This window comes from Sander vitreus, chromosome 21 (genome assembly GCF_031162955.1).
Source record: "Sander vitreus isolate 19-12246 chromosome 21, sanVit1, whole genome shotgun sequence".
Lineage (NCBI taxonomy): Eukaryota > Metazoa > Chordata > Actinopteri > Perciformes > Percidae > Sander > Sander vitreus.
The window spans coordinates 14,590,957-14,618,523 of NC_135875.1; the positions used below are offsets into that span (position 1 = coordinate 14,590,957).

Below are 27,567 nucleotides of genomic sequence, written 5' to 3' on the forward strand. Positions count from 1 at the left end.
GTTTAGCCTACTGCATCTAAGCAGAACAGTTAGTGACAGAGGTCTGCCAGATTGAATCTGTGTTTCACTGTTGTGTGGCCGACCTTTTCCCCAGCTACTAAGCTGTTATAAGCAGTAGCTTCCAATAACGTTCTCAGTTTCACTGGAACACATAAGACTTTCCACAACATCACAGTGATGACTTATGGAAGGTATGTGTACTAATGTTACATTGCTAGAGTGAACTGCTTCAATGTGTTTTAGTTTGTGTTATTGATGTTAATTGAACAAGGGTAAAAATAAATTAAGATAAACCATTTGTAGGACAACAAACCTAAAACCTTACCACCTGTACAGCCAGTCAAGCAGAACTGAGAATATATATATCTAAACATGAAATAAAATCCATAGGATGTTTTAAATGTTTAGGCAAACTGCATATAATTTGTATAAAAATGGTTATGTATATAATAGTGGTATTATTATTGTTTTTATAGAAAACTGGTCCTGACGGTCAAAAATTGTCACAATATGTGGAAGCAGACCTACAAAATAGTGGGTGTACAAGTTAATTTATCAAAAGGAATTTCATCTATGTAACAGACAGAACACCATTCATTACATTTACCAGCTGCTGATGTGGTGTAGTTATATAAAACATATTTTGCAACAGTTTGGATCGGACTGGGAACAGTATTCGGCCCACAAAGCACCTGTACCTCAACAGGATTTACAATACAGGAACACTCAAAGCCAACAGCACAATAACTAGAAATGCATTTACCTGTATCTCAACAGCAACACAGGATTTACAGTGCAGGTACGCTCAAAGCCAACAGCACATTAACAAAAATGCCGCTCTCAACCACAAACAAGTTTAAAGCCTCTGAACACCCACACAGGTGATTTCAGATGTTCTGGATGATTAGACCTCTGCTCATGTTGAAGGTGGCCAGAGCTTTGATGGGAATCTATTAGGTCACAAATCTTCATTTACCAGTAAGAATGACAAAGGTGTGATTTGTCCTGCCCTAACAGGTGCAACACAGCGAGCAAGAAACTCAGGAAGATGTCAAATCAATCAGTCCATACACACCCACACAGTCCTGGGAAGAGGTCTAATCAGCCAGATTAACTGAAAACACCTGCGTGGGTGTTGAGGGCCACCTGAGAGGTAACGTTACAGCTGCTTACTGGCTAACTTTAACACTGTCATTACATGAGCTAACCTAGGACTAGCAGTATGATATCACCTGTTGGGAGGTCGTCATGTCGCCCGTCCTCAGCAGCGGCCTCCTCTGTTCTCCACGGGAATCAGCCTGCTGCTGCTCACCTGTCCAGACTGTTAGCACTGCAGCTAGCAGGATTCTGCGTGGCACCGGCACCTGTTAACGATATTTTTTTAAATAATAGCCTACTGTTAACTTAAACCATTTAGCAGAATGAGCTTCGAGACTTCTTTTTCTTTTTTCTCTCTGACCTTTTCTGACCATCTTTTCGCTTTCTCGGTCCTTTTATTATCCATTTAATTTGTATTTTCATTCAACTCCGCTCTTTCTGTCTAATTGCATTTGATTATTTCCGCTTGAGCTCTCACAATACATGGACGGATCCACTTGAGGTGAGGGGTGGTGGGGGGATAAGGGGTGACGACGGGCGGTACCACTGCACCTGCACAGTATGCCAATAATCAGATGGGCTGTTCCAACATTAAGTTGTTGTTGTTGTCGATGTTGTGACAAGTTCTGCATCCCCTGCCGAGAATTGCATCCACAAAGGAAAAAAATATTTTTAAGGCAACGCACTGTTTAAAAACTAGGCTAGCCTATATTGTTTGTCATGTTCATCATGATAAATGATCTTAAGTCTATACTTGTACAACGTTTAGAGTCATGTTTTATGAGACTCAGTAGTAGGCCTAGCATTAGCCTACCTTGCTGCCTGTGAGGTGGATGCAATTTTCGGCAGCTATGATTGTAAAACGGTATGCATTATTCTGCATAAAGTAGCCTATTGTTGCTGCCCGAGTGGATGCAATTCTTGGCAGGGAAGCAAAACGGCTCATGTGACAGTCCGAGCCTGGATCCAAGTTAGTTCAAGTAGCATATGTCTACTGTAAGAAGTTCACTGTACATTGTTGGGAAATGCCATTGGTTTAATAATAATATGACATTTGAGAAATGTTATTGTAGATTTGTCAAAGCCAAGACTTTCAAACATCACGACAGGTGGTTCAGAGAACTTGGCCTACTTCCCCCTCATTACTTATTTGTCCACCAGAGAGCGCTCTCACAATATTCAGCCCACTTCCTCTCCTCCACCATGAGAGCTGTAATCATTGGTCAGAATACGTTTTGTTTCTCATTCTGTAAATTGATCCTTCTTGGTTTGTAAAATTGTTTAATTGAATTTATGTACCATTGCATGAGAGACTCAGACATACAAAAGTGAAATTCATATGTTTATTTTTATTCAGAAAACATAAAACAGAAACATGCGCTCAAGTATAAAATCACAGAATTATTATTCAGTCTTTAAATAACCACTTGTAATAGGCTACACCACACACACACACACACACACACACACACACACACACACACACAAACAATAAATAAATAAGTTACAATAATACTACCCTCAGAGAACTATGTTGAGAACCAAAAACTACTAATTTCATAACAAAATTAAGTCCCTGGTCAATAAAAAAAAAAGAAGGTATAGGCTACATTTACAGCTATACATCTCAATTCATTTTCTTTACTTGTCCACTGAGAACTGAGGACTGACCATAGTATTTAGACCCATTCCTAAAAGATCATCTGAGTCCACGTTGAAATATCTCTGATTGTTTGGTGGCTGTTCAGACACACTGTCCCCTGCCAAGGTATTCCTAAGTGGTAGGAATCGAGTGAAGGGGACTGTGTGTCGATCTGGGGAATGTCTTGATGCCAGAGACACAGGAAATCCATGGTGCGAGGAAAGGAAACGGGTATATCCATCTGCCAGCAGCAATTCTCTGAAGGTGCAGTCGGCCTCTGAGTATTGCCCCTGAAAGGGACAACAGATGTAAACTGTACCTTGAACAAAAGGATAGATGGAGACTTTAGGAAAATAAAGTTGTCTTTGCTTGCCGTACCTGCCCCCTTAAATGGCCTCCACTGTCCACACAGAGAAACAGAGATGATGACTTTCCCTGGATGACAGTATGGCCTGGATTGACAGATTTCAGCTGCAGCACACCTGGAAACACAGGAATATGAAAAGATGAATCTCCATTTTCTGGACCTCAAACTATACAGTGCATTGTTTGGGTGTTTTTGAAAGGAACATATCCTAAATTGAGCCCACATATGCTGCCTGTTACTGATTTATCTCCCAAATACTCACTGTAACAAGTCTGAACATCACTTCCTGACACTTTCCCATCCACAGTCATTTGCAGATACATCGCTCTTCTGTGATTATCTGCAACAAGAAGGCCAGAAATCCACATAATGAAGAATTTAAAGTTTTTAAGAGCAGCATTATCTCATCATTATCCCCACATTTGCATTAAATCTATTACTAAGTTACTCAAATGAAAAGCATTATAAATACCTGTGTAGAGGTGTACCTCTCTGACTTGGTTATCAAAGGACAACAGTGGGTTGGAGTCAGTGAGATAAAATGAAAGAGAGAAAGGAAGTGGGATGATTAAGAGAAAAGACAGGCAAGAGAAAGAGGTGTGTGGAAACAAAAACATTTGGGTAAAAAAGATTAAGGAAGACAAATAAGGAATAAATAAAAAATCAATAGCTTGATAAAAATAAGAAATAGCTTATAAAATAAATAGGAAATATACAGTATGGCTCTGTACAAGCAAGTTCTTTTCAATCAAAGGAGCAAGTTGTGTGCCTTTATAAAGGAGTTTGGAGGAGGTCCTACTTCCTGAACATATGAGTCAGACATTTCTACATAATGAAACCGTGATTTAATGCTGAGAGGAAGACCTGTGTTTAAACACTATGTAAGGGCTTCTTCCTATCATTTACAGTAAGAGTTGGCCCGTAAAGTTGGGTGTTTGGACTCCTGGAAGCCAGGTGGGATAAAATTCATCTGGGCCACATAGAACATAAAACATAAGAGCATGGTTTGATTTTATGTTTCCTACTGTTTCCATTTTTGACTCTTGTTTAGTTATTTGACATTATTCAAGGACCTCTGAATAACAGTTTATTATGTATTGTGTTAAAATGTATTGTATTGTTTAACTACACATAAAGACCAACTAGAATGTTCTCATCCTATTCCTACAATACTTTTAAAATTAAATACACTTATTTGTCTGATTTGAATGTTTATCGGTGTTTTAAGCCCCCAACGTCTCCTTCCGGGCAGCGCTGCCTGGAAGGAGCACTAGGATTAGGCAGTGGTTATGGTTAGGGTTAAGGTTAGGGTTAGGTGCCTTGAAGTCAACGGTCGCAGCGCTGCCTGGAAGTAGACATTGGGGGCTTAAAACACCATTGAGCGATTTGAATACAATGTATTAGTCAGAGTTTTTGTCAAACAATATCACATCAGTCCATAGTGCCATCAATTACTTTTTAGATTTATTTCAAATGTTTTAGGACAGTAAAACACCTCACTTTTGTCTTGATTTGTTCTCACTGAGATTGCAGTAATTATGCTTTGTCATGTGCAACTCAGGGTGTTTTTCCATTCAGTCCTCTACTTAAAAAAATATACACATTTCACAACTGCAAGAAGATGTAACGCAAACATATTTCTGCGTCATCTGCAAATAATTTATAATAAACAATTACGAGTGGAAGTAACTGGGTTTCCGCGTTGTTTATCTTATTTTGATATGTGTGTATTTGAGGGTTAGAAAGGGGGAAAACAGTGGGTGAAACTGATTTACAAGCAGAAGACAAGTGTTTATGTGACCGCAGCTGTGCGGTCACCAGAAAGGTTGTACGTCAGCTTGTAAACCCCCAAGTAAAGAAACACGATGCATCACTAATGAACTTAACTTACTCTCCACAAAGTGCGTTACCACTGTATTTCATTTCACTGTGATACTTCAGGGGTCAGTTCATCCAAATTAATTCTGAAAGCTACATTAGAATATATCACAAAGTGTTATTATACTATCAAAGTTGACTTTAATTTAAAATGTCTTCGTTAAGCTTCCAAACTGTTAACACAGTCCCACATGTATTACGAGTATTGTTGTGCAATTCTTATGTATGGATAATCTGTGACAGTTACAGTACTGTAATTAAATAGAAACTGTAGCCTACTGGTGTTTGATAATGAAGCCTCCGACATGTTTCTGGATGTTGAAAGTGAAATATAAACGGAATGACAGTCATAAACACTGAAAAACACTGATCATGTTTATGATGCGTTCATTATAATTATTACTGAGTTTCATGTGTGCCTCATGCTCGACCTTCAGTGTAATTTGACTGACAATGAATAAAAAGCTTGTAAAACAGATAAATTCCATGTGATGAAAAGATGGAACTCAGCCAGGAGATGGCGCTACCCAGTTCACTCTTCAAGTCTCAAGAAGCAAATGGTCATTCATATTTGTAGCTTGTGCTAATGATCTTCACAAATAACTTCACAGCCTGCAGTTGTACATCCCATTTTGTGTGCATGTGAAAAAAAAAATGCATGCACGTATCTAAAAATTCTCACAAATGTAAGTTTGTGAATTTGTAATAAAGTTTTGCAGCTGTAGAGATATTTTGTGCATTTGTGGAAAAGTTTTGTCCACAGAGATACATTTTGCAGGTGTAAAACGTTTTTGTAGCTGTAGAAATATTTTGTGTATGTTTTCAGCAGTGAGGCTTTGGAGAACAGCAACCTAAAAGGACACGTGGGGAAAGATGAACAAAATAAAACTTTAAGAAGGGCTCTAGAAGTAACTGTTTTTAAAAAAAGTAAAATGCAACCTTAGAAAAAAGTGATGTACATCTGCAGGCTGTGAAATCACGTGTAAATAAAGATGTCTTGTCTTAAATTGTAGCCTAATATAGGTATAGTATTCATAGTATGCTGAACTTTACCCCCTTGCTCCACCTCACCTTTCCCTGCCTTGTCTCTTGGCATTTTGCAGGTCTTAGTTGTGCTTCTGACTGTAGAGTTTAACAGTTGACAGTTCAAGAATAAACTAAGCATCTTCTTCATTTCAATGGTTCATACTCTGATGACTGAGAGCTCCATCCCCGGCCCGACTGTGATCTTCTGTCAGTGTGGAGGGGAAACTGCAAATAACTCCTTCAGTAGCCTTTAACAGGTATGTTTTTTAATTACAGCTTTTACAATCATTATCATATTATATTCAATTATCATCACTACTCTCCAATATAATGAATGTAAATCATAACACAATTTGTTTTTTCAAAATGTACACATACAAGTAGCATATCTTAAATGTCCATAATTTAAAACATATTTCATTTTTCAACCTAAAATCAAATTACAGTCAGTCTTAAAACTAAGTATGAAATGAACATACAGTTTAATACACACACATACAGTACATACTGTACATACATACATACAGTAGCAGTTATCATAAAAAATGATACAAATAAAATACACACATTTTACAAAGTCCTGACCCAAGCTTTCACATCTTTAGATGATTGATATCATGACGTTCACTCTAAAATGGTTGATTTTGGCATGCATATTAACACAAATGCTTAACTTTTTTTCCCCCACTTTGAACAGGATTTTGTCATAAAGCACTTTGCTAATTGTCTCATTTTCTGTCCTATTCACATTTGTGCATCTCATGTCTGTTATGGCTTAAGAACATACATTTCGTTTCCCCTGTGTACACTCATATTCTTCCTTTGAACCTCCCTCTCCCCAAACTCTACTGTATTGTGATGTTACTAGCCAGAATATGTTCTATATCATAGTAAGATCACGTGTGACGGGGCATCTTTTTCTTGATCTGAACAGGAATGCAGGATCCAATTTTAAAAACTATAAATTCATTGTGTCAATACTGCCATCTCACACTCAAAAACAGAAGATGTATTCACGATAGGCAATGGACACTTTCTACAGGCCACTTTCTACAGAATCAAACAGCATCATGCCACAACTATGGATCAAGATGGGTTGAGAGAGAGAGAGAGAGAGAGAGAGAGAGAGAGAGAGAGAGAGAGAGAGAGATGGATAAACAGAAATTCAATCATTTTCTCATCTTTTCAGAAATCATTCACTCAGTGTTTTTGATTCTTCAAGACATCTTGCTGAAATGATGTTGGTCATCTTCTAATGTCCATTTTTCCATAGGTTGTTTTCTTCAAAAATTAGTTTTTTCCCCTTGGGCTAGGATAGAGGTGGGGTTCTACAAAATGGAAAAAACACACAACCCGTGAAAGCTCCTGCTGAGATCAGACGTTTGATTTGGCGTTCACAGAAGCTATTTTTAGCTACAGATACAATCGTTAGTGAGGTTGCTTTTTCTCACCTGGTGTGCTTATCTTTTAGCAGGAATATGTTCTCACAGAGCCTGACTCTCCTCTCGGACCTACTGGCAGAGAAGAAGGGAATTAGTAAATGAAACTATGAGACAAACAGACCTAAATCAATGCAGCGGTTCATACTGGAACACACAAAATAAAACTGTGTTTAGTAGGTTTTCTGTTCAGATTCTAATGGAGCAAACACAGGATTCAAAAACCCACTAATGTGAAAATTGAATCAAAATCAATTAACTGTAGTTTTGATTCTAGATTCTATTTTGCAATTAATCCAAGAGGCTTCTTTAATTCTTACTATTGTGGGGAATAGTGTTGGTATTTGCTTCTGAAAGGCCAAATATAAATAATGCTCCTCTACATTTGGACCTGAAAAAATTGAAATCCTTTCACTAGGGGTGCAATCAAAGGGGGAGCTGGCTTCTACTTTAAAGAAATAGTTTGACATCATGGGAAATGCATCACGTATTTGCTTTCTGATCGTCCCTTCGGTAAATATGAAGCCACTGCCAGCAGACGGTTAGCTTAGCTTAGCACAAAGACTAGAAACAGAGGTAAACAGCTACTGTAGCCTAGCTCCAAAGGCAACAAAATCTGCCTACCAACACCTCACGAAAGGTTAATTAGTGAGCTAATACAGCTTACTGTTTTCCCGTTTCCAATTTTTGTGCTAAGATATCCAGCTATAGGTGGTGACTTCATATTTACCCTGTCAGGCAAGAAAGCAAATAAGCATACTGTACAAACCAAAAGAAGTTCAACTATTTATTAAAAAATCATGTTTTCCATCCTTTGTGTCAACCCACTATGTCATCGACAGTTTCCTTGTATTTACACGGCTGTTTATATCTTACTGACATGTTACTGAAAGCACCTAAACTCAATCGGTCTGTTCAGTGGGCATGGGGAAATATGTAAAAATGTTCCCATATTTCCTTATATCTAATAGAGTGTTTCAACATCAAAACATAACATTGCTGAAAGACATAAAATAGCTCCAAATCCACACTATCCCTTTCAAAATACTCATGTTTGTATGCTGTTTCTGTTTAGGGTTTAATTTTTGCACAACACTGTTTGTGGATCCGTTGGAACGTCTGATGCAGGAGCATCATACAATTCACCGACAACAACGTCTTCAAAAAATGTCTCTGCTGTCAACTCTTACCAGACTATGATAACACAACCGGAACATGTTTATGTTGATAATTTACTTATCACAATTTTTAAATCTCTAAATGCTGGATTCAGGTACTGAGTGAAACCACTATGGCAGCCTGGAAGAAAGGAAGAAGAAATAAGGTTGGTTGATAAGTGCTAGAGTCACCACTGATTTGCACACTGGAGCGACTCCCATTCTCTTTTTTGTTCTTTTGGTCTTATTTTATTGCTACGTCACAATATCAGCTCCTAAACTCATCAAACGCTTTTGACCATGGCTTTGGAGACCCCTGACCAATCAAATGGTTGCCAAATCTCCATATTTCAATGACCACCTTAGTCACTATTTTCACCTGTGTGAAGTATAAATAAACAAATAAACTCAACCTATAGTAACACAAATGTACATGCAGTGTCATCTTCTGCTGTGTTTCCGTATACCACATTTTACTTTAGGTATGTTTGACTTAGTTTGTTAGTATAAACAGTATCATTGGTTTAACATGCTTTTTTCTTACAAATGTTTAAACAGGAAGAAACCCCTGTGTAATGCCTGATCCAGGCAGTGCTGCTTTCGTGTTCATTCAGCCGCTGTGAGCTGCGTCTCCTCACCTTCGCTCTGAACTTTTCTCAGGGTGACGGAGGGGGTCGAGATGGCGGAGGCACGGAAGTTGGCAGGTAATGTTTCCGAGGAGTCAGAGGTCACGCCGCGGAGGTCCTTCTCTCGGAACATCTTCCGCCATGATGGTGACCGTGTAAATGTTTTTGTGCCGTCCTGTAGAGACAATGAAATAACACCAGTGATTAAAAATAACAGCGAGGATATCTATTTCAGGGTCTTATTCATTATGTATTAGTGCAGTTTAACAAAGTAGTATTTGACAAAGCAGGTTTTGTTGTGACAATATACAACAGTTGCACAGTTTTTAGTCCTACAAGCTGTAACTAAGCAATTAGGGCTGGTGTAAACACAGCTGAACCACTCTGGCATGCCAACAATTTGCCAGCAGTGTTACATGCACTGATGCCATAAAGGCTCTCTTTAAAAGGAAGAGAAATATTTCAGTCTGCTATTTTACCACACTAGGAAAATATCCTGTAATGACACATGTTAAACAAAGGGCAAACATTGAAAGGTTTGGATGGTTACAAACCGGTTACAATCAACACACATGCCTGTCTCCTGGCAGGAATGATTATTTTGATTGATTTTTTTACTGACAGTCGGATTTGTCCTACCTCATCTGGCCTCCTCTCTGTTCCCATGGAGATGAGACCATTGTACTCCTTCTCTAGGAGCTGCCTCGCCTGCGAAAGATAGACAAACATAGTTTTAAGATCATAATTAAGATAATTTAAGAGTTAAAGATTAGGATTATTTTGGCATTATGCAAACAGAAGGTGTGCCAATGAGAATTTCTGACAACAGTTGTGAGATAAGCGCTCTGTGTCTACAAGTTGACGATAAAGGTGGTGCGCTGTGGAGTACCTGTGTGTTTTGATTGGGTATCTGGAGGAGGAGGGCCAAGTCAGTGTAGTCAAAGGTGTCATCTAGCGCCAGGAGGGCCCCGTGCACCCCGCTTTCTAAAAGGTTGTCGGCAAACTCCTTTAGACCGATAGCCTGCACCCAACACATCACTCGCTCATTGGACCACACCATTACATCTGTGGAGAAGGACACAAAAAGGCAGTTATCACCAGTTCACTATAGAGCAATAAGTTCTGTAAATGCTCTGATATCATGTTCGAAGAGAAGACAGGCCTCACCTAGGTTATGGTGTTGACTCTCATCCCTCCTCCTCTCCAGCTCCTTCCTATCATAGTTCAAGCGCTTCAAGCACATGATACCATAGTGAAGACTCACCCTGTAAGTGAGAAAGGCACATTGCTCTAATTGTTATAAAAGCTGGCAGGTATATACACCAAAAAAGAGGGTGCAAAGAAGAAGTAGAGAGATAATTTGTATGAAAGGCTGACTTTCACACCTGTGGAAACTGTCCACCATTTTCAGCTGGCCCCTCAGTTCTTTCTTGGTGAGGTGATCAAGCATTCGGGCATCCACCAGTGACTCCATGAAGTAGGAGCGGTACTGGGGCAGACCCAGGCTGGGCAGCCATTCGTTTCCCACCCACTCGTGGTTCATGTCTCCATAGGCCAGGATCTGGAGGATGGAGTTGAGGTGGGGGTGAGTAGAGTCAAGAAAACACCAAGTCTTCAGATGTCTCTCCTTACTGTATACACTGCAGGCAGCAAGCAATCATGCAAAGGATCCCTCAGTTGTGCCAAATGAGGCGTCACAGGTAACAGGAAACATGGGAATTCAGGGATGTCCATGATTTCTATATTGAGTTCAATTAGAGTTAGACTGGAATTTTGAGTCATAATAGATTGGTATCTCGTTCTAAAATGCACCCTTTGCAAAGGCTTTATGAGCTGTCACAAATGACTTTATTAATTTATCGTTAATGAATAATTTACTAATGCTATACAGATTAGTTATAAACCTTTACTAAGAACAACTTTGGCCAGGTTGTGGAAAATCCTCCTTCAGCCTGACACTGTTTTTCTAATTTTAGCTAGGTTTTTAAGTTTAAGTAGGTTTGAAGACACAACTTTAAATTGACTGTTTAACTCCTTACCAACTGGAAAAGGGCTTTAGGGTATCTGGACCGGAAAAACATATTATTAAGACCTTCACTTTAAATTTACATTGACCACTTACGTGTAGTCAATTTTAAGGACTTCCTGGTGCATTAAAGTGCTTTAGCTAAAAAGAGGACAATTTTCTACTGACTGGCGACCCTAAAGTTGCTATAAAGCAACTTTTGGGTTAGCATTTCCAATTTAATACTACAGTTTTGCGGGAACCCAATGTCACTGCTAAAGAAGTCTTATAAGTCTTAAAATTCAAATGTTGGTAATTTTCGCTCAGTTGTCCCATCTGGTTTTCCTTATATCTTAAACCATCTGATGAAGGACAGTTTTATCTTCAACTGACAGAAAACAGGTTCAGCTGAAGTGTGCAAACCTTGGCTCATAATTAATAGTTTACATGAGGAACACACAAGTTGCCAGTTTGCATCAGTGTAAGGAAAATAAATAAATAGTGTTCAGTACTCAATAAGTTATGTTTGTGGTTAAAAACTATTACATCTTTATATTTGTATGTTAAGCCTTAAATTAATACAGCACATTGTGCCAGAAACTCACCTGGTCCCAGCTGAACTCCTTCTGCTCCTTGTGTTTCAGGCAGAGAAGAAACGGAAGAGAAAAGGGACAGAGAGTTGCAAAGAGAGGGAAAGATCACCAGGGGGTGGGGGAGTGTGTTTGTGTGTGTTTGTGTGTGTGTGTTATGGTGAATCAGAGTCAGGACAGAATGGAGAAGAAGAGAGGGAAGGCAAAGGGAGGAAAAGTTTTGTTAGTGAGTGAGAATTAGTTGGAAAAACACTACATCAAAACAGATTTTGAGGGAATAGTAAGGGGAAGGTGTAGCCAAACATGCCTAATCAGAGACAAAGAAAAAGAATCAAGAATTATCAATGTTAGACCTTTGGTCATATAAACAATTCATTATATTACATGCCTAAATACAGAAAATACTGTAAAAGTGTTTGTATCAGAACTGTTTGAGTCCAAGATCTATAAACATAAAATAAATCAATATGCTAAAATATTGAATTCTCTTTAGAGCTGATATGAAATGTAATATTCTTACTGGCTTGGTGGCAGCAGTGAGAGACTCCATCTCAGCGTGTGTCATCCAAATATTACTGGTTGACTGTAATGAGAGTAAACAAATGCAACATCAGTCTTCTTCCTCGACATGGGTGTGTGGATTTGTTAATTTCCTAGCTGTGTCAACACGTGACTTATGTTTACAGTAGAGTCATATCATGCTTTCTTTTCACTGAGCCTTACAGAGCGGGTGCTTGCAGGTGCAGACGGACTAGTGAGGGAGACCATTTCCTGGATGGCTAGGCGGAGTTTGAGTCGGTGTAGAGGGTTGCTGATGCCAATCTCCCTCTGGATCTCTGTGTCCGACAGATTAGCCATAATGGCGCCGCTCTTCACGTTGGCACGGCACGCTGCCACATACCATGCTGGCATCCCTACCCACAGCTGGATGAACAGAGAGAAGATTGTGAAAGCCAACACTTGGAACGATGATACTCGAGACAAAAATGTTTAAGTGTCACTTTTGTATGTGTTGCATACAGACTGTGTAGCCCTAACATGACCCAATTATATTATTATTATTAAAAGTAACCCCAACCCCTTAGATTTATCCTAGTGAAGACACACACACACACACACACACACACACACACACACACACACACACACACACACACACACACACACACACACACACACACACATATATATAGACTCATGTACCTCAAGCCACGTAACAACAGTCGGGCCATCCCATGAGGCGAAAGGCAGACCCTGACGACAGGCTTCCTCTAACAGGTCGTGCCTGGCAAGGAGAATGGAAAACAGACGTTTAGCAAAGATACATTTCAATCACTTTACCACTGTCTCCTTTATAAATAGAAATTCACACTGAACTTGAGATGTTAAATACCATGATATTTGCACCTTGCAAAGGGTATATATTTTTAAATGATTGGCACCAGGGAAAACAAGCCCAGGTCTGGTTAGTGGTTAGTGTCATGCTCTACCAACCAGCACCTGACTACAGTAGGGTTAAAAAATGTGTGAATAAGCGCATGGAAATATGAAGGATCTCACTTCTTTTTGCTGCGGCGGTCTTTTTCAACTGTTCCAGTCCCAAGTTTAGCCAGGCCTAACGGGTCAGCTGAACCCAGGTCATCAGAGGGTGTGGAGGCTGGAAGGGTCAAAGGTTAAAAAAAAAAAATTACTTTATGTATTAGCGTCAATGATGATGATTCTCTTACTGTAAACAGATATATTTGTCAGTTGGATAACAAAATGGCGTTAGTTTCCAATCTGTTCACAGACCCAGTGAGGCAGATTCCCGCCCAGGTGCACCGATCCTCCCCTTTTCCTTTTTGCCAAAGAGACGACCAATAGACGACTTAATGCTTTTCTTTTTGCTGGCTTTGTGGAGGGAATCCTGGCTAGCAGTGGTGGAACCGTCAGCAGAGAGACTAAGAACAGAGAAAGTAAAAACAGGAAGTGACATCAACACAGACAATGAGTGTATCTAAGGGCTAGCTTGTTAGCCAAATAAAGTATTTATGAGTAAACCATAACCTCTTAAGAAATGCTTGAATTTTCAAGCTTTTTGGTCTAAACGTCATACCCAAATTAAAAGTGGTACAGCTCCCATATACTTTGACACTCAGGGATGTACCTGATATCATTGGAAAGGAAACACTCTCACGTTTTTGTTACAAGTGTCAGGGTGATTCTAGGCCTTACTGACACAGAGTTACAGAGGCTAGAATGGAGATTTTTTATTTCTGTCCAAGTCATACATCTGTAAAATTATTAAAATACACTGCTGTTAACACATCTAGTGAGATACAGACAACACAATGTCATAGCCACATGTCTCAGCTTACTACAGAAATAATCCAGAAGCCAAAAGACGCAAAAATGGATTTTATATGAATTTCTTTCTACATATATGTCTGTGCGTTCTTCTGATTTCCATTTGAAAAGTGCAAAGAAAAAAGCCAATAAAGTACAAAATAAAACACTTCTCAAATACACAAACACACCCACATCAATCATACACATACTTGAAATAACTATATACATAAATATATAGAAATAAGTCATTATACATTGCACAGGATGTGATATGCTTATAGGAGGCCCTGTTTTTGCTTTGACACAACTCCAGCCATTACAGGGTTAAAATTTCAGTGGCACATTTGGTGTCTATCGACTTGTCTGCTCATTGGCTAAAAATGTAGACGGGTCTTATAGCATTTAAATCTAACTGGTCCGAGCAAATGTCGCTTGAGTGCACGTGGGCTCACATCGCGTCAGAGGAATTTCCATTGGTGTATCACAGGCAAACCTGCAACGATTGGCTTATACCAGGTGTCTATTGAAACCTGAGAACTCAGAGAATACAGTGATGCCCACATCAAGTTGCTAGGACCCTCAGGAGAGAAGCGAGCAGCGATACAAGTGTAGAAATGAAAAACAGTTTAGCGATTTTCCATTGTGATTCGGCCAGAAACGTCAAGATTGTGAGGCGAACAACTCGTTTTGGATATAACGTCTTGGATACTACATTTCCTTGGACTCTTGGGGATTTAAGAAAAAAAAATTTTGGGCAAAAAATCCCCGCAGTGGCTAAAGGGACAAGGAAAAAGGTATGGATGCACTAGACACGAGCTGAGCAGTTTACGCTGTATTGTTTTATTTTCCATAACTTTGTAGCAGTTGTATAACTGCTATAAATCATCTTATGCTTTGTGTGTGGGCTTAGTTGAATCATGAGAGACTAAGCTTTCAATTGGTGTGTCACATGGCTGTATATTTTGAACATTTAATGCTTTAAAGTTATAAAAATGTTTATGAGTGGAGGTTACAGCGACGCCACAGCCACAAGGTGTGCCGTACACGGTACAGTGAACCTTAAGAGAGAGTACCTGCGAAATTCACGGAGGTCATCGAGGCCTGCCCCGGGGTGAGTGTGTGTCATTCGGTCCAATCGTAGGGCTCGAGGGACAGAAGGAGGGGTGGAGTCAATCAGGGCAAGTGCTCTGCATTCTTCACCATCTTTGCTATTCTGCAGGGTGGAAAGAGTTTGGTGAATTTACGCAGTGTCTTCTTAAATTCTCCTCATTTAAAGCACGTTTGTAGCTTAGGCTATGTCACAACTTCAACACAGTACCTGTCTGTCATTCTCCCTGGCAGGGGAATGTGGCAGGCGGGGGGTGGAATGTCCAGAACTGGGTGGTGAGGGAGACGCCAACGTGGAGGAGGTGATGGAGGGAGTCATGTAACCCCTGCCAACGCTGTCCCGTCCTCCCAGCGAGGAGGGTGGAAGAGGTGGAGCATCAAGGGCCACGCTGCTGACTCTGCTCTCAATCTCTTCTGCCCTCAGCTCTGTGCTCTCCTTTTCCTCCTGAATCAGCCTGAGAGGAGATGAGAGGATCTCAGGTTTTTAGAAAGCACGCATATTTTTGAATGTAAGCTAAAATATTGGTTGCCCAAATGGCATTAGGATCTCAAATTAGTCTCATAAAAGGCAAACTGAATATACATAAAACTCACTTTATCTCTTTATTAATGGCCTCCAGTTGCTCCTGTAGCATGATGGCTAAAGTCTGTACATCTGTCTGTCCGCTGGGAGAGAGCAGCTCCGATCCAAACAGAGTCTCCCTGTCATCCTCGTCGTCAGAGCAGCCTCCCTCCCCACCCTCAAAGCCGTGACCAAGCATGGTGCCGCTGTCCCACTCTCCATACTGGAAAAAGGCAGAAAAATGATCATCCTCATAACAAATTATAACATCATTATCATCGTCATTATTGTCTTAGTGTGAGATCAATACCTTGTTACTATCGTCTCTAGGTGGCCCCCACCGGCCTCGGTGTGTGCGCCTGACCACCACCCCACTAGAGGAGTTGCTGTAGCCGGACGGGAGTGAGCCTCCACCCTGGGGGTACCGCAGCTCCGAGGAGCTCCCTGGAAGAGATCGTCGAAAAAGGGTGGAGGGAAGTGAGCTCACGCTGCCCGCCCTATGTTGAGAAAGAAATGCATTAAAAGAGTTGTATCCATATGAATAAAGAATATATATGTCATTTGCATACTTGTTGGCCAAAACAACACCCTCTAGGTACAGTAGGATTAATTACTTTTAAAATAGATTTCAGTGGACGTACATTACGACTAAACAAGCGAGTATCCCTTGGGAGACTTTGTTTTTATTTGGGCTTTTACAAAATGTAGGACATATTTTTTAAATAAATTCCCTTAAAGGTTCATTGTAGCTAACCTGGAATAAGAGGAGCCAGGCCTGCCTCTCAGCTGATCCAGCTCCAGCTGGATTCGCTCCAGCTCAGCAAGGAGCTGCTCCTAAAGCACAGAGAAAACAACCCAATGAAGAAATATTTGTTAAACATCACGTCTCTTGTTTGTTGGGATAAGTGGAATTCCTGGAAAGATTTTGATATTTAAGAATTAAAGGTCAACATCCTTAACAAAAGTGTAGACGAGAATATTCTGCAAAAACAGTGCTGTTGAAACATTCCCTTGACCTCTCACACACAGAACATGAGAATAAACTAATAACATTGCTGAAAACGTGAATACCTTATTAGCGATAAGATCATCCTGGATTTTCTTCATATTGGACAGTTCCTCTGAAAGAGCATTCTAGCAGAGCAGAAGAAGGAATAAACACTTTTTCTTATTTTCCATTATATCACAAAATATTCTGCACCACTAATTAGTCTTCTCGTTACCTTCTCCTCTAGTGCCGCCATCCTCTCTTTGAGGTGGAGCTGCAGTCTCTCATTGGACTCAGACAGAAGCTTGTCCACTGTATCTGAGAGGCGTTTGTTGTGTTCGTCATTCATCTTCTCCCTCTGCCTCGCCTAAAATGCAACAGCCATAAGAGAGGTGCTCAAGATAGAAAAAAAGTGGAAAACAAACTTCAAATTTGCTTAAAATAGGAAATGTAGCCAAGCAAAAAAATAAGATTATACCCTCTGCAGCTCTTGGTTCTTCTCCTCGAGTTGAGCTTCCATTTGCCGTAGTCGCTCCTCAAAGTTTCCATGCCGCTCCTCTGCCTAAATTAGAGGGAACATAATTTCCAGATGCTCCTACAAGCCTGTTTCTGATGCATTAATTTACTAAAAATAGATCCAAATAAAAGCTTGAGGATTTTAAAACCTCAAGCTTTTAAAACCCAAAATAACCCAACCTTTAAATGTAACTACCAGGACTGAATCTGAGTGGCAGGTTGTCTGGTCAGTCGGGTACAGTAAGTGATTGTGCCTGACTCAAAGTACCTTGTTGAGAGCAGCAACCCTTTGGGCAAGCTGGGCCTCGATCTCAGGCAGTGTCTCTGCCCTCTGTAGGGTCTGCTGCAGCTTCTGCTTGGCTTCATCTAGACGTTCCTGTAGCTGTCTGTTCTTCTCTTCACTCTGGAAACACAGACCAAAACACACATGTACAGTACGTGTGATTGAATATCAGTTCAAAAATGAGTCTTGCACCTAATATAATTGTTAGAGATAATGGCACTCGCATACAATATACATTTTTAAATTTTTTTCTGACCATTTTATTCTGACTGTAGTTTTAGCCATTTCTTACCTGTCTGTGCAGTGATTCCTTGCTGGCCAGCTCATTTTCCAGCTTGTCTTTGATATCATGGAGAGAAGTCGCCTCCCTCTGGGCGCTGAGGTACCTGCATTTAACACCAATACACCAATGATTAGAGCTGAAGTTCTCGGCCAACATAACATGATATTTGTGATTATATGTAAGGGTGTAATTTCCACTGGCAATTGATCCATTCATTAAAGTACCACCACACCATGTCCTCTTACTGTCAAACTGCCAAAATCCAGATGGAGAGGCACTGAGTTGATCAAAAGTGTTAAAATGCTCATCTGAGTTGCCTTCATTTATTACTGTATGCTCACAGCATTTAGGTTTTGAAAACATTAGCAAGTGAATTGCAGACTTTTTTGCCCCTTTGCAACATAGAAGCTGTCCGACCCTTCTTGGTGGAGGTTGTTGGGGGTGTATGCAGCTTGTGAGGAAGCCTCCAGACTCTAGTCATGGCAGACTCCTCTGCATTTTCGGGTAAAAAAATAATATAGCTCTTTTTATTTACAGTTAATTTTCCTAAAAAGACGCTCAAACAGATCATCAATTAAGGATAATGCAGTAAAAAAACTGTGCTCTTGTAGTAGAGATAGATATAATCCCATTATCCAAATTATTATTTATTGACTTAACATTATTTATTGGCATTATTTATTGAATATTCATTGAAATGTATTATTTTACATTATTTATTGACTTTATATGTTCATTGCCGACATTGGAAGTAGTTAGAATTTAGAATTGTTGTATATTTTCAAAAGAAAAGTACCTTTGGGCCATTATATTTTGCATCAGTTAATATAATAATAAAATATGACAAACTATTTTCTGATCTCAAATCCCTGCTTTCAAACAAACTGTGAGCCACTGTGTGTCACTTTCCCCCGCCGAATGTAATGCAGATGTTCTTATGTAAAACATCCTTAGACTGTATAAAGAGGTGTCAGGACACCTTTGCAACACATTTTCAGCCAACAGGTGAAACATATGGTCCTTCTGCTGTCTGATTCCAAGAAAAAAAGGTGCAAATCCTCACTAAAACTCAGAATAGATTCCTCAAACACAGCAAAGGTTACCTGCGTTCTAGTGTTGTAATCCTTTCCTCCATGTCCTCCCTTTGGCAAAGGGCCTAGAGGAAGCAAAAACGTATCATGAAAAAAGATGACGTGCAGTTAAGGATTTCATGATATACATGAGATAACACTTCCTATTACAGATTTATGTCATAACTAATGGCAAGAGAAACAGGACGAGAACATTTGAATGTGTGAGTGGCCTGCGTAAGTATTGAATTTAAATAAAAGAGTCTAAAATTCCTTCTGCATTTATGTTAGACTTCCGTATCTGCAGGAACGCCAATAAGCAAAAATCCACCCCATAACTGTTTAATTTCTCCTACGTAATATCCATCTCAATACCCTTTCAAAATGCATATTAGTACTTCTCCAACATATGCCCATTTTGTTCAAATATACATGGAGTCCCGGGAATCGTAGGGAGCTCAGGGTCTTGGCTGAGAAGAGACAGATTGGCCCTACAGACCTCTTTCACTTCCCTTTGGAGCTTCTGATTGGCCTCCTCCGACTTCGTCACCTCCCTCCTGGCGGCCGCAAGCTGTTCCTCTATTTCCCCAACCTGACGTGACACCACAAAGGGACACAAGATGACACAGATTGAACCTACGTGAGTCAGTGTTAACTGCCACAGCACCAAGTGTAAGTAGACACTACAAGTGATTCATTACACATGTCTGTATGCTAAGAGTGTGATGCATTAAACACTACACGCAGTAAACTACAGACAGAATGTGCTTCTCTTCAGTTTTCTCTTAAATCCTTTCATCCTGTGACTAGACAGCCCAACACTTTGTAAGTTAGGTATCTTCACCTAAATACTTATACTAAGACCCATTACACATGTCTGACAGTGGTTGAACAGTGGTACATAAAGTATGTCTATGATCAAAATTCAAATGTCGTTTTATTGTACACTATATAGTATAATTATGGCTTTTCGAAGCAGCTGCAATAGTCTAACTGGCCACAAGAGGGAAGAGAGAGACCAGTAGGCATACTGAACATACAGAAGATCCCCTCCTTCTTAGGATATACTGTTGGTAATATTTGCCTCTTCTTACTGGAGTACACTAATGGAATTTATTATAAAAGCCAGAGCTCATTACATGAACTTAATTAATAAAACAAATGCAGTTACAGTAAAAAATTGCACATACACTTGTATTTCTATACTTGAAGACCCTTATTGACTTGATCTAGTCTTCAGTACTCACCAAACCCTCACCTTATAGTTTGACATTTTGGTAAATGCGCTTATTTGCTTTATGCTGAGATTTATATGAGAAGATCAATACCACTCTCATGTCCATACAGTAAATATGAAGCTGCAGCCAGCAGCCAGTTAGTTAAGCTTAGCATGAAGACTGGAAACGGGGACACAGCTAGCCTGGCTCTGTACAAAAGCCAAAGTGTAATTAGACGTTGTGGATGTTGAACTATTCCTTTATCAATCGGCATTTTCTGACTACAGCAAAGATGATCGCATATCTAAAGTCAATTTGTGAATTTTTTTACTGTATCTTAGTGCTGTTGATACAAAGTGAAAATTTCATTAAGCTTACATGATTACAAACAGCATTTATTGAAGTGATGAGGTTAAAGCCTTGTCAACTGGACAGGTGTTACCCAGCAAACTATTTCTCAATTGCAAAGTATGAGAACACTTCCTATCAGAATAAATGCACTGTTGTGCACTGAGTAGATGCGCTGTCAGTGTTTTATTACACTCCATCACACAGATGGATTTAATAACTATATATTAACTGGAACATTTTGGCTTAGATTTAAAATGTAACCCCGATACCGCATGTAAACATTGAAATATCCACTTAAAGAATTGAAGACGTTTGCACAAATGTCATATTTGTCCTCACCATGACAGATAAACAGAAACACACACTTACTTGCCGGCACATGAGGGCCAGCCTCTCCCTCAGCTGGGAGAGTTCAGCTCTCTGCCGCTCTATCTCTCCTTCTCGCTGTCTCTCCAGCTCGCTATCTTCCAGGCCAGTGGAGGGACCATTGGGTAGTCGCTGGAATGATGACAATATAGAAAAACAAAATGAGAGCGATGAAGAAAAATAACCAGTTAATCAGTTGAGGTTGTAGCTGAAATAAATGACATGTAGATGAGGTAAGACCTAGAGTTAAAATCACACTGACACACACTGACACACCATGGCACCCAAACATCTACTTTTCTACAGACTTTCTGGACGCTAACACATACACAAAAACAACTGGAACCAACACGCATAAAACCCTCCCTTACATCTTTCCCGCCGTCCACCCCTTGTTGACGTCTTTTAATTTGGTCTCTTAAAGAGATTACCTGGAAAGGGGGAGACAAAATGGACAAACAGACAATACAAATAAATGTTCTTTGTACACACTGAGCTAAAGCATCATTAAGACACAAAAAATCATTCATTGGACTTTACCTCTTGAGAAGATGCTGCAAGTTGGTCCTCTAACACAGACACCCTCTCGAGGGCCACACGGAGCCTCTCTCGAACCTGTGGGGTATGCAATGACCATCATGACGTTTACAAATTAGGATTCAACCTGCATTTGTATTGCTGAAAAGGATTTGGTCTTTTACTTTCCTAAAGTAACTACATCTGCTTGACCTTTCTGATAAGCTTGTTAGAAAGAGCAAGTTACAAGGCGAGCCAATCAAACAATTCATAAGAGGCCAAAACAATGACATCACTACAGAATTTTTTGACAAAAGGTGCGATAGGTATTTCTGTGCACTGCAATGCCATTCAAGACCCCCACACCATTGGCAACTTCTTCAGTAAGAGTGAACAAATAATTTATCAAGGAACTTACTCCTACTTGCAGTGAAGTGTGGGAGGAACATTTTAGATCAGCACATGATCATATGAATGCTCAGAGCAAGAATAGCAAATGAGATGCAAGGATTTACCCTTTATGAGAAAGCAACAACTGCATCTTGTGAGCTAAAATTATCCTATTCTGATTTATACTATTATTTATTTATACTATATATTACTTCACCATAACTAATGCTGAACTATAAGTATCACATAAATGTAGTTGATTAAAAAGTACAATATTTGAAATATATTAAATGTAATGGTGTAGAAGTAGGCTATAAAGTAGCATAAAGTAAGTAAATAGGTTATTAGGTAAGCTATGTCAAAATTGAACTTAAGTGGCCTACAGCACTAAAGTAAATGCACAAATGCAGTCCAGCCCTGCTAATACGCTAACAGGCTACAGACTCATTTGGAGCTCTCTTAAATTTAATAATATTTCTAAGTCAAAATAAATTGTATCAATAGCTTTTTCTTAAACCTGCAATAAATGATTTTTTTTGGCAACTTAGAGGCAGCGGGAACAAGAAAAAAAAACACAATACTGACATGCTGTATCACCTTATAAGCTAATATAGCTAACATGTTAGCAAACAGCCTATTTATACATCCAACAGATACAGAGCAATATTAGCATGAATTTAACATGTTGTTTCTGGTCACCTGATGAATGTAAGTCCAATATTCAATCTCCTTTTGGATCTTTTTTTGGTCTTTACCAAGCAGTCCCTATCTAAAATGCAAAAGACAACAGTTTGACCCACCTTCTCATCCAAAGCCTTGTGGTGCTCAAACAGAGACTTGAGGGCCTTAAGGACCTCCACCTCACTGGAGACCCCCGCCGGGGACTGAGCTTGTCTTTTCACCACCGTCATCCTAAGACTGCGCTCATGGCGAGACACCAGGCACTCCAGGTGTTCCAGCAACAACTAAAGTGTGAGTGAGTGGGTTGAAGGGGAAAGAGACGGGGAGGTGGCAGAAGAACACAAAGAGGTGAACGGAGAGAGGTAAGTAAGGGAGTTTTAAGTACAGGGACAGAGACATGGAAGGTTCAGAGAAGATGCAGAGGAATGAAGGGTTTTAAGAGTGACAATGAGATGGAATTGGGTGGAGAGAAGAGCACCAGGTAGCAGAAAGGAACAAGGAGTGAGTGAGAGAGATAAGGAGCAGATACAGACCCAAAAAGGCGTCACAAAGAGAAAATGTGGAGGAGAAAGAGGAAGAGAAGGAGGAAAATGACCCAGAAGCAAATGAAACAGTGTCACACCCACAATAGGTGAGGAAGATAACACAGAGGCTGTTACAGTGCTAATAAGCAAAATGGCTGCTAAACATCTTACACGTGTGTTGTTTCTCTCCGCCTTGAGCTCAGCAATCTCCTCCTCCCTCTCCAGAAGCTGCTCCCGGCAAACGTTCAGCTCTTTAGTCAACACAGCAAACTCCTGTGGAACAACAAGCTGCGTTCAGGGGCAAAGAAAACAAACTGTTTAAATGTATGGTTTTAATAGTTAATGGAAATGGTCTCTGCTCAGCCGCTTGAGCTGCGATAAGAGTTTAAGGAACTAATAATTATTCAAGCCAGACAAATCTAGCAACTCTGAAAATGAAATAGAGTTGGCTGCTCGCAGCACATATAACTGGACACATAGCACTAAAAATATGCATAACCAAAGCCCTCCAAAAACACAGTGTGGAACACCTGAGACCAGGAATGTAGCGAGACGTACATGATGTAAACCTTCATAAAAATCATGTAAATCACTGACACAGTTCCTACCACCACTCTCTCTCTCTCGCTCATCCTCCTCTTGCATTCATGGATGGATTACATCACACTGTTACACAATGGCTCCGCACTGGGATGCACAAGAAGGACCCCCAAATACACAGCGTCGATAGTCATTTATAACACCGCTGGGAAAACATTTGCAACTCCTGCATAATGCTTAAAACGGATTGCAAACAGGAGAGCGTATCTTACATGATTTTCCTAAACAAAAAGAATCCATGGTCAGTGATTTCTTTATGTCTCCATAAAACACCTTCAAAGCCTTCAGCTTATAATTGCTGTTCATCAGAGTGAAAATGATGTGCATATGTTTACAGTCAGGATTACCTGCTTTAAGATTCAAAAACAGTTGAAAGTAGACACATGAAATTGATCTGTTTGCGTGAAGGATGGAGGAGAAAAAAGACAGAAAGAGGTCTATACAGATGGTGACACAGTGGGTCCATTGGCTCTTGGCCTTATGGGATTGTTTCTTGTTTGGATAGGGGTCAGCTTCTCAGTTGGCTTACCTTGTTTACTTATTGTTTCTTTTCTGTTTCATCTCAATCTATCTTATATAGGCCTCTATTAATTTCAATGAATCTGCAGCTCTGCTCTATAATGTACAAAGAAACTGAGTTATATAAATCGGAAAGACAAATTTTCAATGCTTTTGACTGGTATGTGTTATCTGCAAATTGTTAACGATTTGCAAGTTTTGTACACAATATCATAAACACCTGTACATTCAACTGCAATTCAGTAATGTAGCCTTTTGACAAATACTAACATTATAGAGTGTATAATGTTTAATTGTTTGTTGAAATAGCATCTGAGAGATATTTAGGGCTGCAACTAATGATTAGAATGTCAAACATTAGTCAAAGTCTAAGTTAACAGCTTCAAATGACTTGTTTTGTTGGACCCAACACTCCAAAAGCACAAAGATATTTTACTATCTTTATTTCTACTATATTTTACTATTATTTACTATCGCATAAGACAAAGAAATGCAGCAAATACTCGCAACTCAAAAGATAGAACTGTGGAATGTGTTGCGTTTCTGCTTGAAAATGACTTAAAAAATAGTTGCTGACTATTTTTCTGTCGATCATCTTGTTGATTATTCAACCAGTTGTTTTATCTCCAGACGTGATAATGAAATGTTAGTCGGGTTGTGTTTTGTCATTATCTTGTAAATTTGTACCAAATATTTTAGGATAAATTGGAGAGCAACATACTAAATTGTATTGTACTTGATTTCATAGGTTTGAGAGTGTATCCACTTCTTGTAACAAGAAAACAACACGTGGAAATGTTATGATATTGAGAGTAGCTCTGCTGACTCAACATGCTCCATTCAGTGCAAGTTTGTCATTTGCTGTCTCCGTTCACATTTTAATCAAAATTAGATGTTAAAACTCAGTAAAAAATACATTTCTGACTTGAAATAATGGCAATATCTCTTGATATTGTATTAATACAGGATCAGTCGAGTCTGAGACGACATTTATAAAAAAGCGCAAACTGTGCACAAGGAATCTGAGTGAACTGTATTCGGTCAAGTTGTGCTGACACATTTCAAACATTTTAGAAGCTGACGAAAACATAAAGGGACCTCACATATAGCGCTGACAAGACAGTAAAATGTGACAGCAAACTATACATACTTAAACACAGTTTGCACAAACAGAGTTTGGGATGTGTCAATTTGTCAGTGTGAAAATCAAGTATTCATTTAACTTAAGCTGAATCCATTAACATATTAGCTTCCAGCATCATTAATTATCCACTAGCAACATGGCCAACAAACATAATAAGACCTGATTACACAACAAGAGGAAAATTGCGGATGCAACTTAGACTAAACAGCCAGAAGATGATAGGAACATGAACCCTCTGCATAGGAACAACATTAGTGAGGAAAACTCTGAAGATGCAGAAGGGGAAGTATTTAACATCCACTTTCTCTGCATGAATTGTCACTGCAAACGATTACTGTCTCATGAGCTCGCTTCCCCATAAAAAACACACTCGTACATAACTAGACACTGATAGCACAGAGGATAAACAATGTTACCTCACATGGAGGAGTGTACGAGGAAAGAACGTACTTCTATCAGCCAAAACACAGACTTTCACTTCCAAACAAGGCTGATTTCTCCATACACATATGCACAGATTGTAAATACACACAGTTGTACCTGTGGCAGAGCGATTGACAGCTGCCTCTGAAGTGACTCCTTTTCGTGGCCGAGCTCGCGGAGGCGGAGCTGAGCCGTTCCCAGGCAATCCTGTGTCTCCCTCAGGTTCTCCAGCAGCCTCTCTCTCTCTGTCAGCATGTTGACCATTAACGACTCCAGGTTCCCCGTGCTGCCTCCTTCATCTCCTCCGCTTCTGGCCTCCCTCCCACTGAAGCCCGCTCCTCCGATCACACCTCCGGTTCCTCCGACTCCTGCCCCGGGAGGTGAGGAAGGGCCCCCACCAGTCCCACTTCGCCCATCCTCAGAAATGGTGGGCATCACCTCGCACATCATCATGAGATTGTGGCGTGTGTGTCACGTTTATAAAGAAAACTAAATGGTGATTGTGCATGCAAAATGTCTGTGCCTTTTTATAAGATTTTACTAAATGTTTGATGTACAAAATATAAATCTTTACATCTTCAGTTTTCCAAAAATATCATTCCTTTGGTCTGCATATTTTTCTTTGTTTATTGCCTTTATGTTTTTTCTCCAACACACTGTACGTATTTGCTCACTTGTCTTCCCATAAAGTCCCAACCTGCATGGTATGTGATCAGAATGCTTATGTGTTCCTGTGTTATGCAAGAGGAAGGAGTATCTACGGGTAAGCCGTTCTGTGGGTGGCTGGGATTGGCAGAGGGTGAGGAAGGGAAGGGGTTATGGGGAAATAAGGGATAAAAGAGGGCCGATGCTCCTAAATTGTGTCCACGAGGCAGAGCTCCTCACAGCACCGGGGGTAAGAGCTGAAAAAAGGAGCAGGCATGGCATTAGATCCCCCTCAATAAACTTCACTATAACAAATGAGAAAGGATATTGCAAGAGTGAGCTGGTATTTTGAGAGTGGCTGAGAGTCATCAGCCAACTGATGGTTTGCAATTAGCATTTCTGACAAAATAAAGAATATGTTGACTTAGTACATACTAATGTGACGACAACTCCAATAAATTATTAATTCTGGATCTATGCTTATACAGTACATCCACTGTGAACCTCTAGAATCTCAGGTTACATTGAATGAAATAAAAAAATGTGAGTAGCATAGAGAGAGAAAAAGTAAACTATTACAGTTCAATTTATATGCTGCATGACATTCTGTGTTAAAGAAATAGTTAGGAATTTTGGGCAATACACTTTCACTTTACAATTTGCTTTCTTGCTGAGAGTTAGCAAGAAGATCAAGACCACTTTTGTGTCTGTCCGTTAAATATAAGACCAAAGGTAAACAAAATGTGCCTATCATCACCTGTTTAATCCGTTTCTTTTTCCAGTTTTAAAGCTAAAATAATCTAATCCACAGCTGGCTGTAGCTTTACAGTATGTTTAACGGACATATATGAAAGTAGTATTGATCTTCTCATCTAACTTATGGCAAGAAAGTGAAAAAGCATACTTCCCAAAATGATAAACTGTTGCTTTAAGGCATCAGTCACTGTGATTTTGGTCAGATCAGAGTGACTTTAGCACCACTGAAAATATTAAAATGCTAATCTTAATAATTAAAGCAAGATAATGTTTTAAATTTGTTCTCATTCTCAGTTTTTCTAACAAACTAAGTATGTGACTGTGATTCAAATATGTTGTATGATATTAAGCTTCCTTAAACTAGTTTTGTTGTAAATTGCATGCATATTATAACCTACATTTCTAACTTGATAAGGTCTCTGTCGCATGCTGCAAACTGTGGGCCAAAATAGTATGTATTCAGGCAATCA

At 39.7% G+C, this 27,567-nt stretch overlaps 2 protein-coding genes across 2 annotated transcripts; both read right to left on the reverse strand.

The window, feature by feature from the left end:
- Nucleotides 1-2,739: 2,739 nt before the first annotated feature.
- fgf21 (fibroblast growth factor 21) lies at nt 2,740-3,724 on the reverse strand. The gene is made up of 4 exons (XM_078280052.1): nt 3,580-3,724; nt 3,370-3,447; nt 3,119-3,222; nt 2,740-3,030 (listed from the first exon to the last, which is right to left on the reverse strand). The coding sequence occupies exons 1-4, from the start codon at nt 3,722-3,724 to the stop codon at nt 2,740-2,742; spliced, it is 618 nt and encodes a 205-aa protein (XP_078136178.1).
- A 2,540-nt stretch (nt 3,725-6,264) lies between these two features.
- LOC144536438 (liprin-alpha-3-like) lies at nt 6,265-26,164 on the reverse strand. The gene is made up of 31 exons (XM_078279580.1): nt 25,814-26,164; nt 23,182-23,283; nt 22,606-22,770; nt 21,440-21,514; nt 21,271-21,330; nt 20,903-21,031; nt 19,465-19,557; nt 18,999-19,051; nt 17,905-17,998; nt 17,598-17,732; nt 17,292-17,375; nt 17,049-17,180; nt 16,897-16,959; nt 16,580-16,659; nt 16,136-16,322; nt 15,858-16,048; nt 15,475-15,718; nt 15,230-15,369; nt 13,620-13,768; nt 13,389-13,485; nt 13,032-13,113; nt 12,552-12,752; nt 12,349-12,411; nt 11,844-11,870; nt 10,619-10,794; nt 10,401-10,498; nt 10,123-10,298; nt 9,873-9,941; nt 9,246-9,408; nt 7,463-7,525; nt 6,265-7,339 (listed from the first exon to the last, which is right to left on the reverse strand). Exons 1-30 carry the CDS (start codon nt 26,147-26,149, stop codon nt 7,479-7,481), a joined length of 3,711 nt encoding a protein of 1,236 aa, XP_078135706.1. The 5' UTR covers nt 26,150-26,164; the 3' UTR covers nt 6,265-7,339; nt 7,463-7,478.
- Between the last annotated feature and the right edge of the window lie 1,403 nt (nt 26,165-27,567).

Excerpts from the sequence above, each read along its gene's own strand:
- fgf21 (XM_078280052.1), bottom strand. The coding sequence starts at position 3,724 with ATGTTTTTGTTTCCACACACCTCTTTCTCTTGCCTGTCTTTTCTCTTA. Across the intron at positions 3,223-3,369 it reads TGATGTTCAGACTTGTTACA|GTGTGCTGCAGCTGAAATCT; the intron begins GTGAGTATTTGG and ends CTGTGTTTCCAG. Across the intron at positions 3,031-3,118 it reads GAGGCCATTTAAGGGGGCAG|GGGCAATACTCAGAGGCCGA; the intron begins GTACGGCAAGCA and ends TGTCCCTTTCAG.
- LOC144536438 (XM_078279580.1), bottom strand. The coding sequence starts at position 26,149 with ATGATGATGTGCGAGGTGATGCCCACCATTTCTGAGGATGGGCGAAGT. Across the intron at positions 22,771-23,181 it reads CGGAGAGAAACAACACACGT|TTGTTGCTGGAACACCTGGA; the intron begins GTAAGATGTTTA and ends CTCACACTTTAG. Across the intron at positions 9,409-9,872 it reads CAGAGAGGAGGCCAGATGAG|GACGGCACAAAAACATTTAC; the intron begins GTAGGACAAATC and ends TTGTCTCTACAG.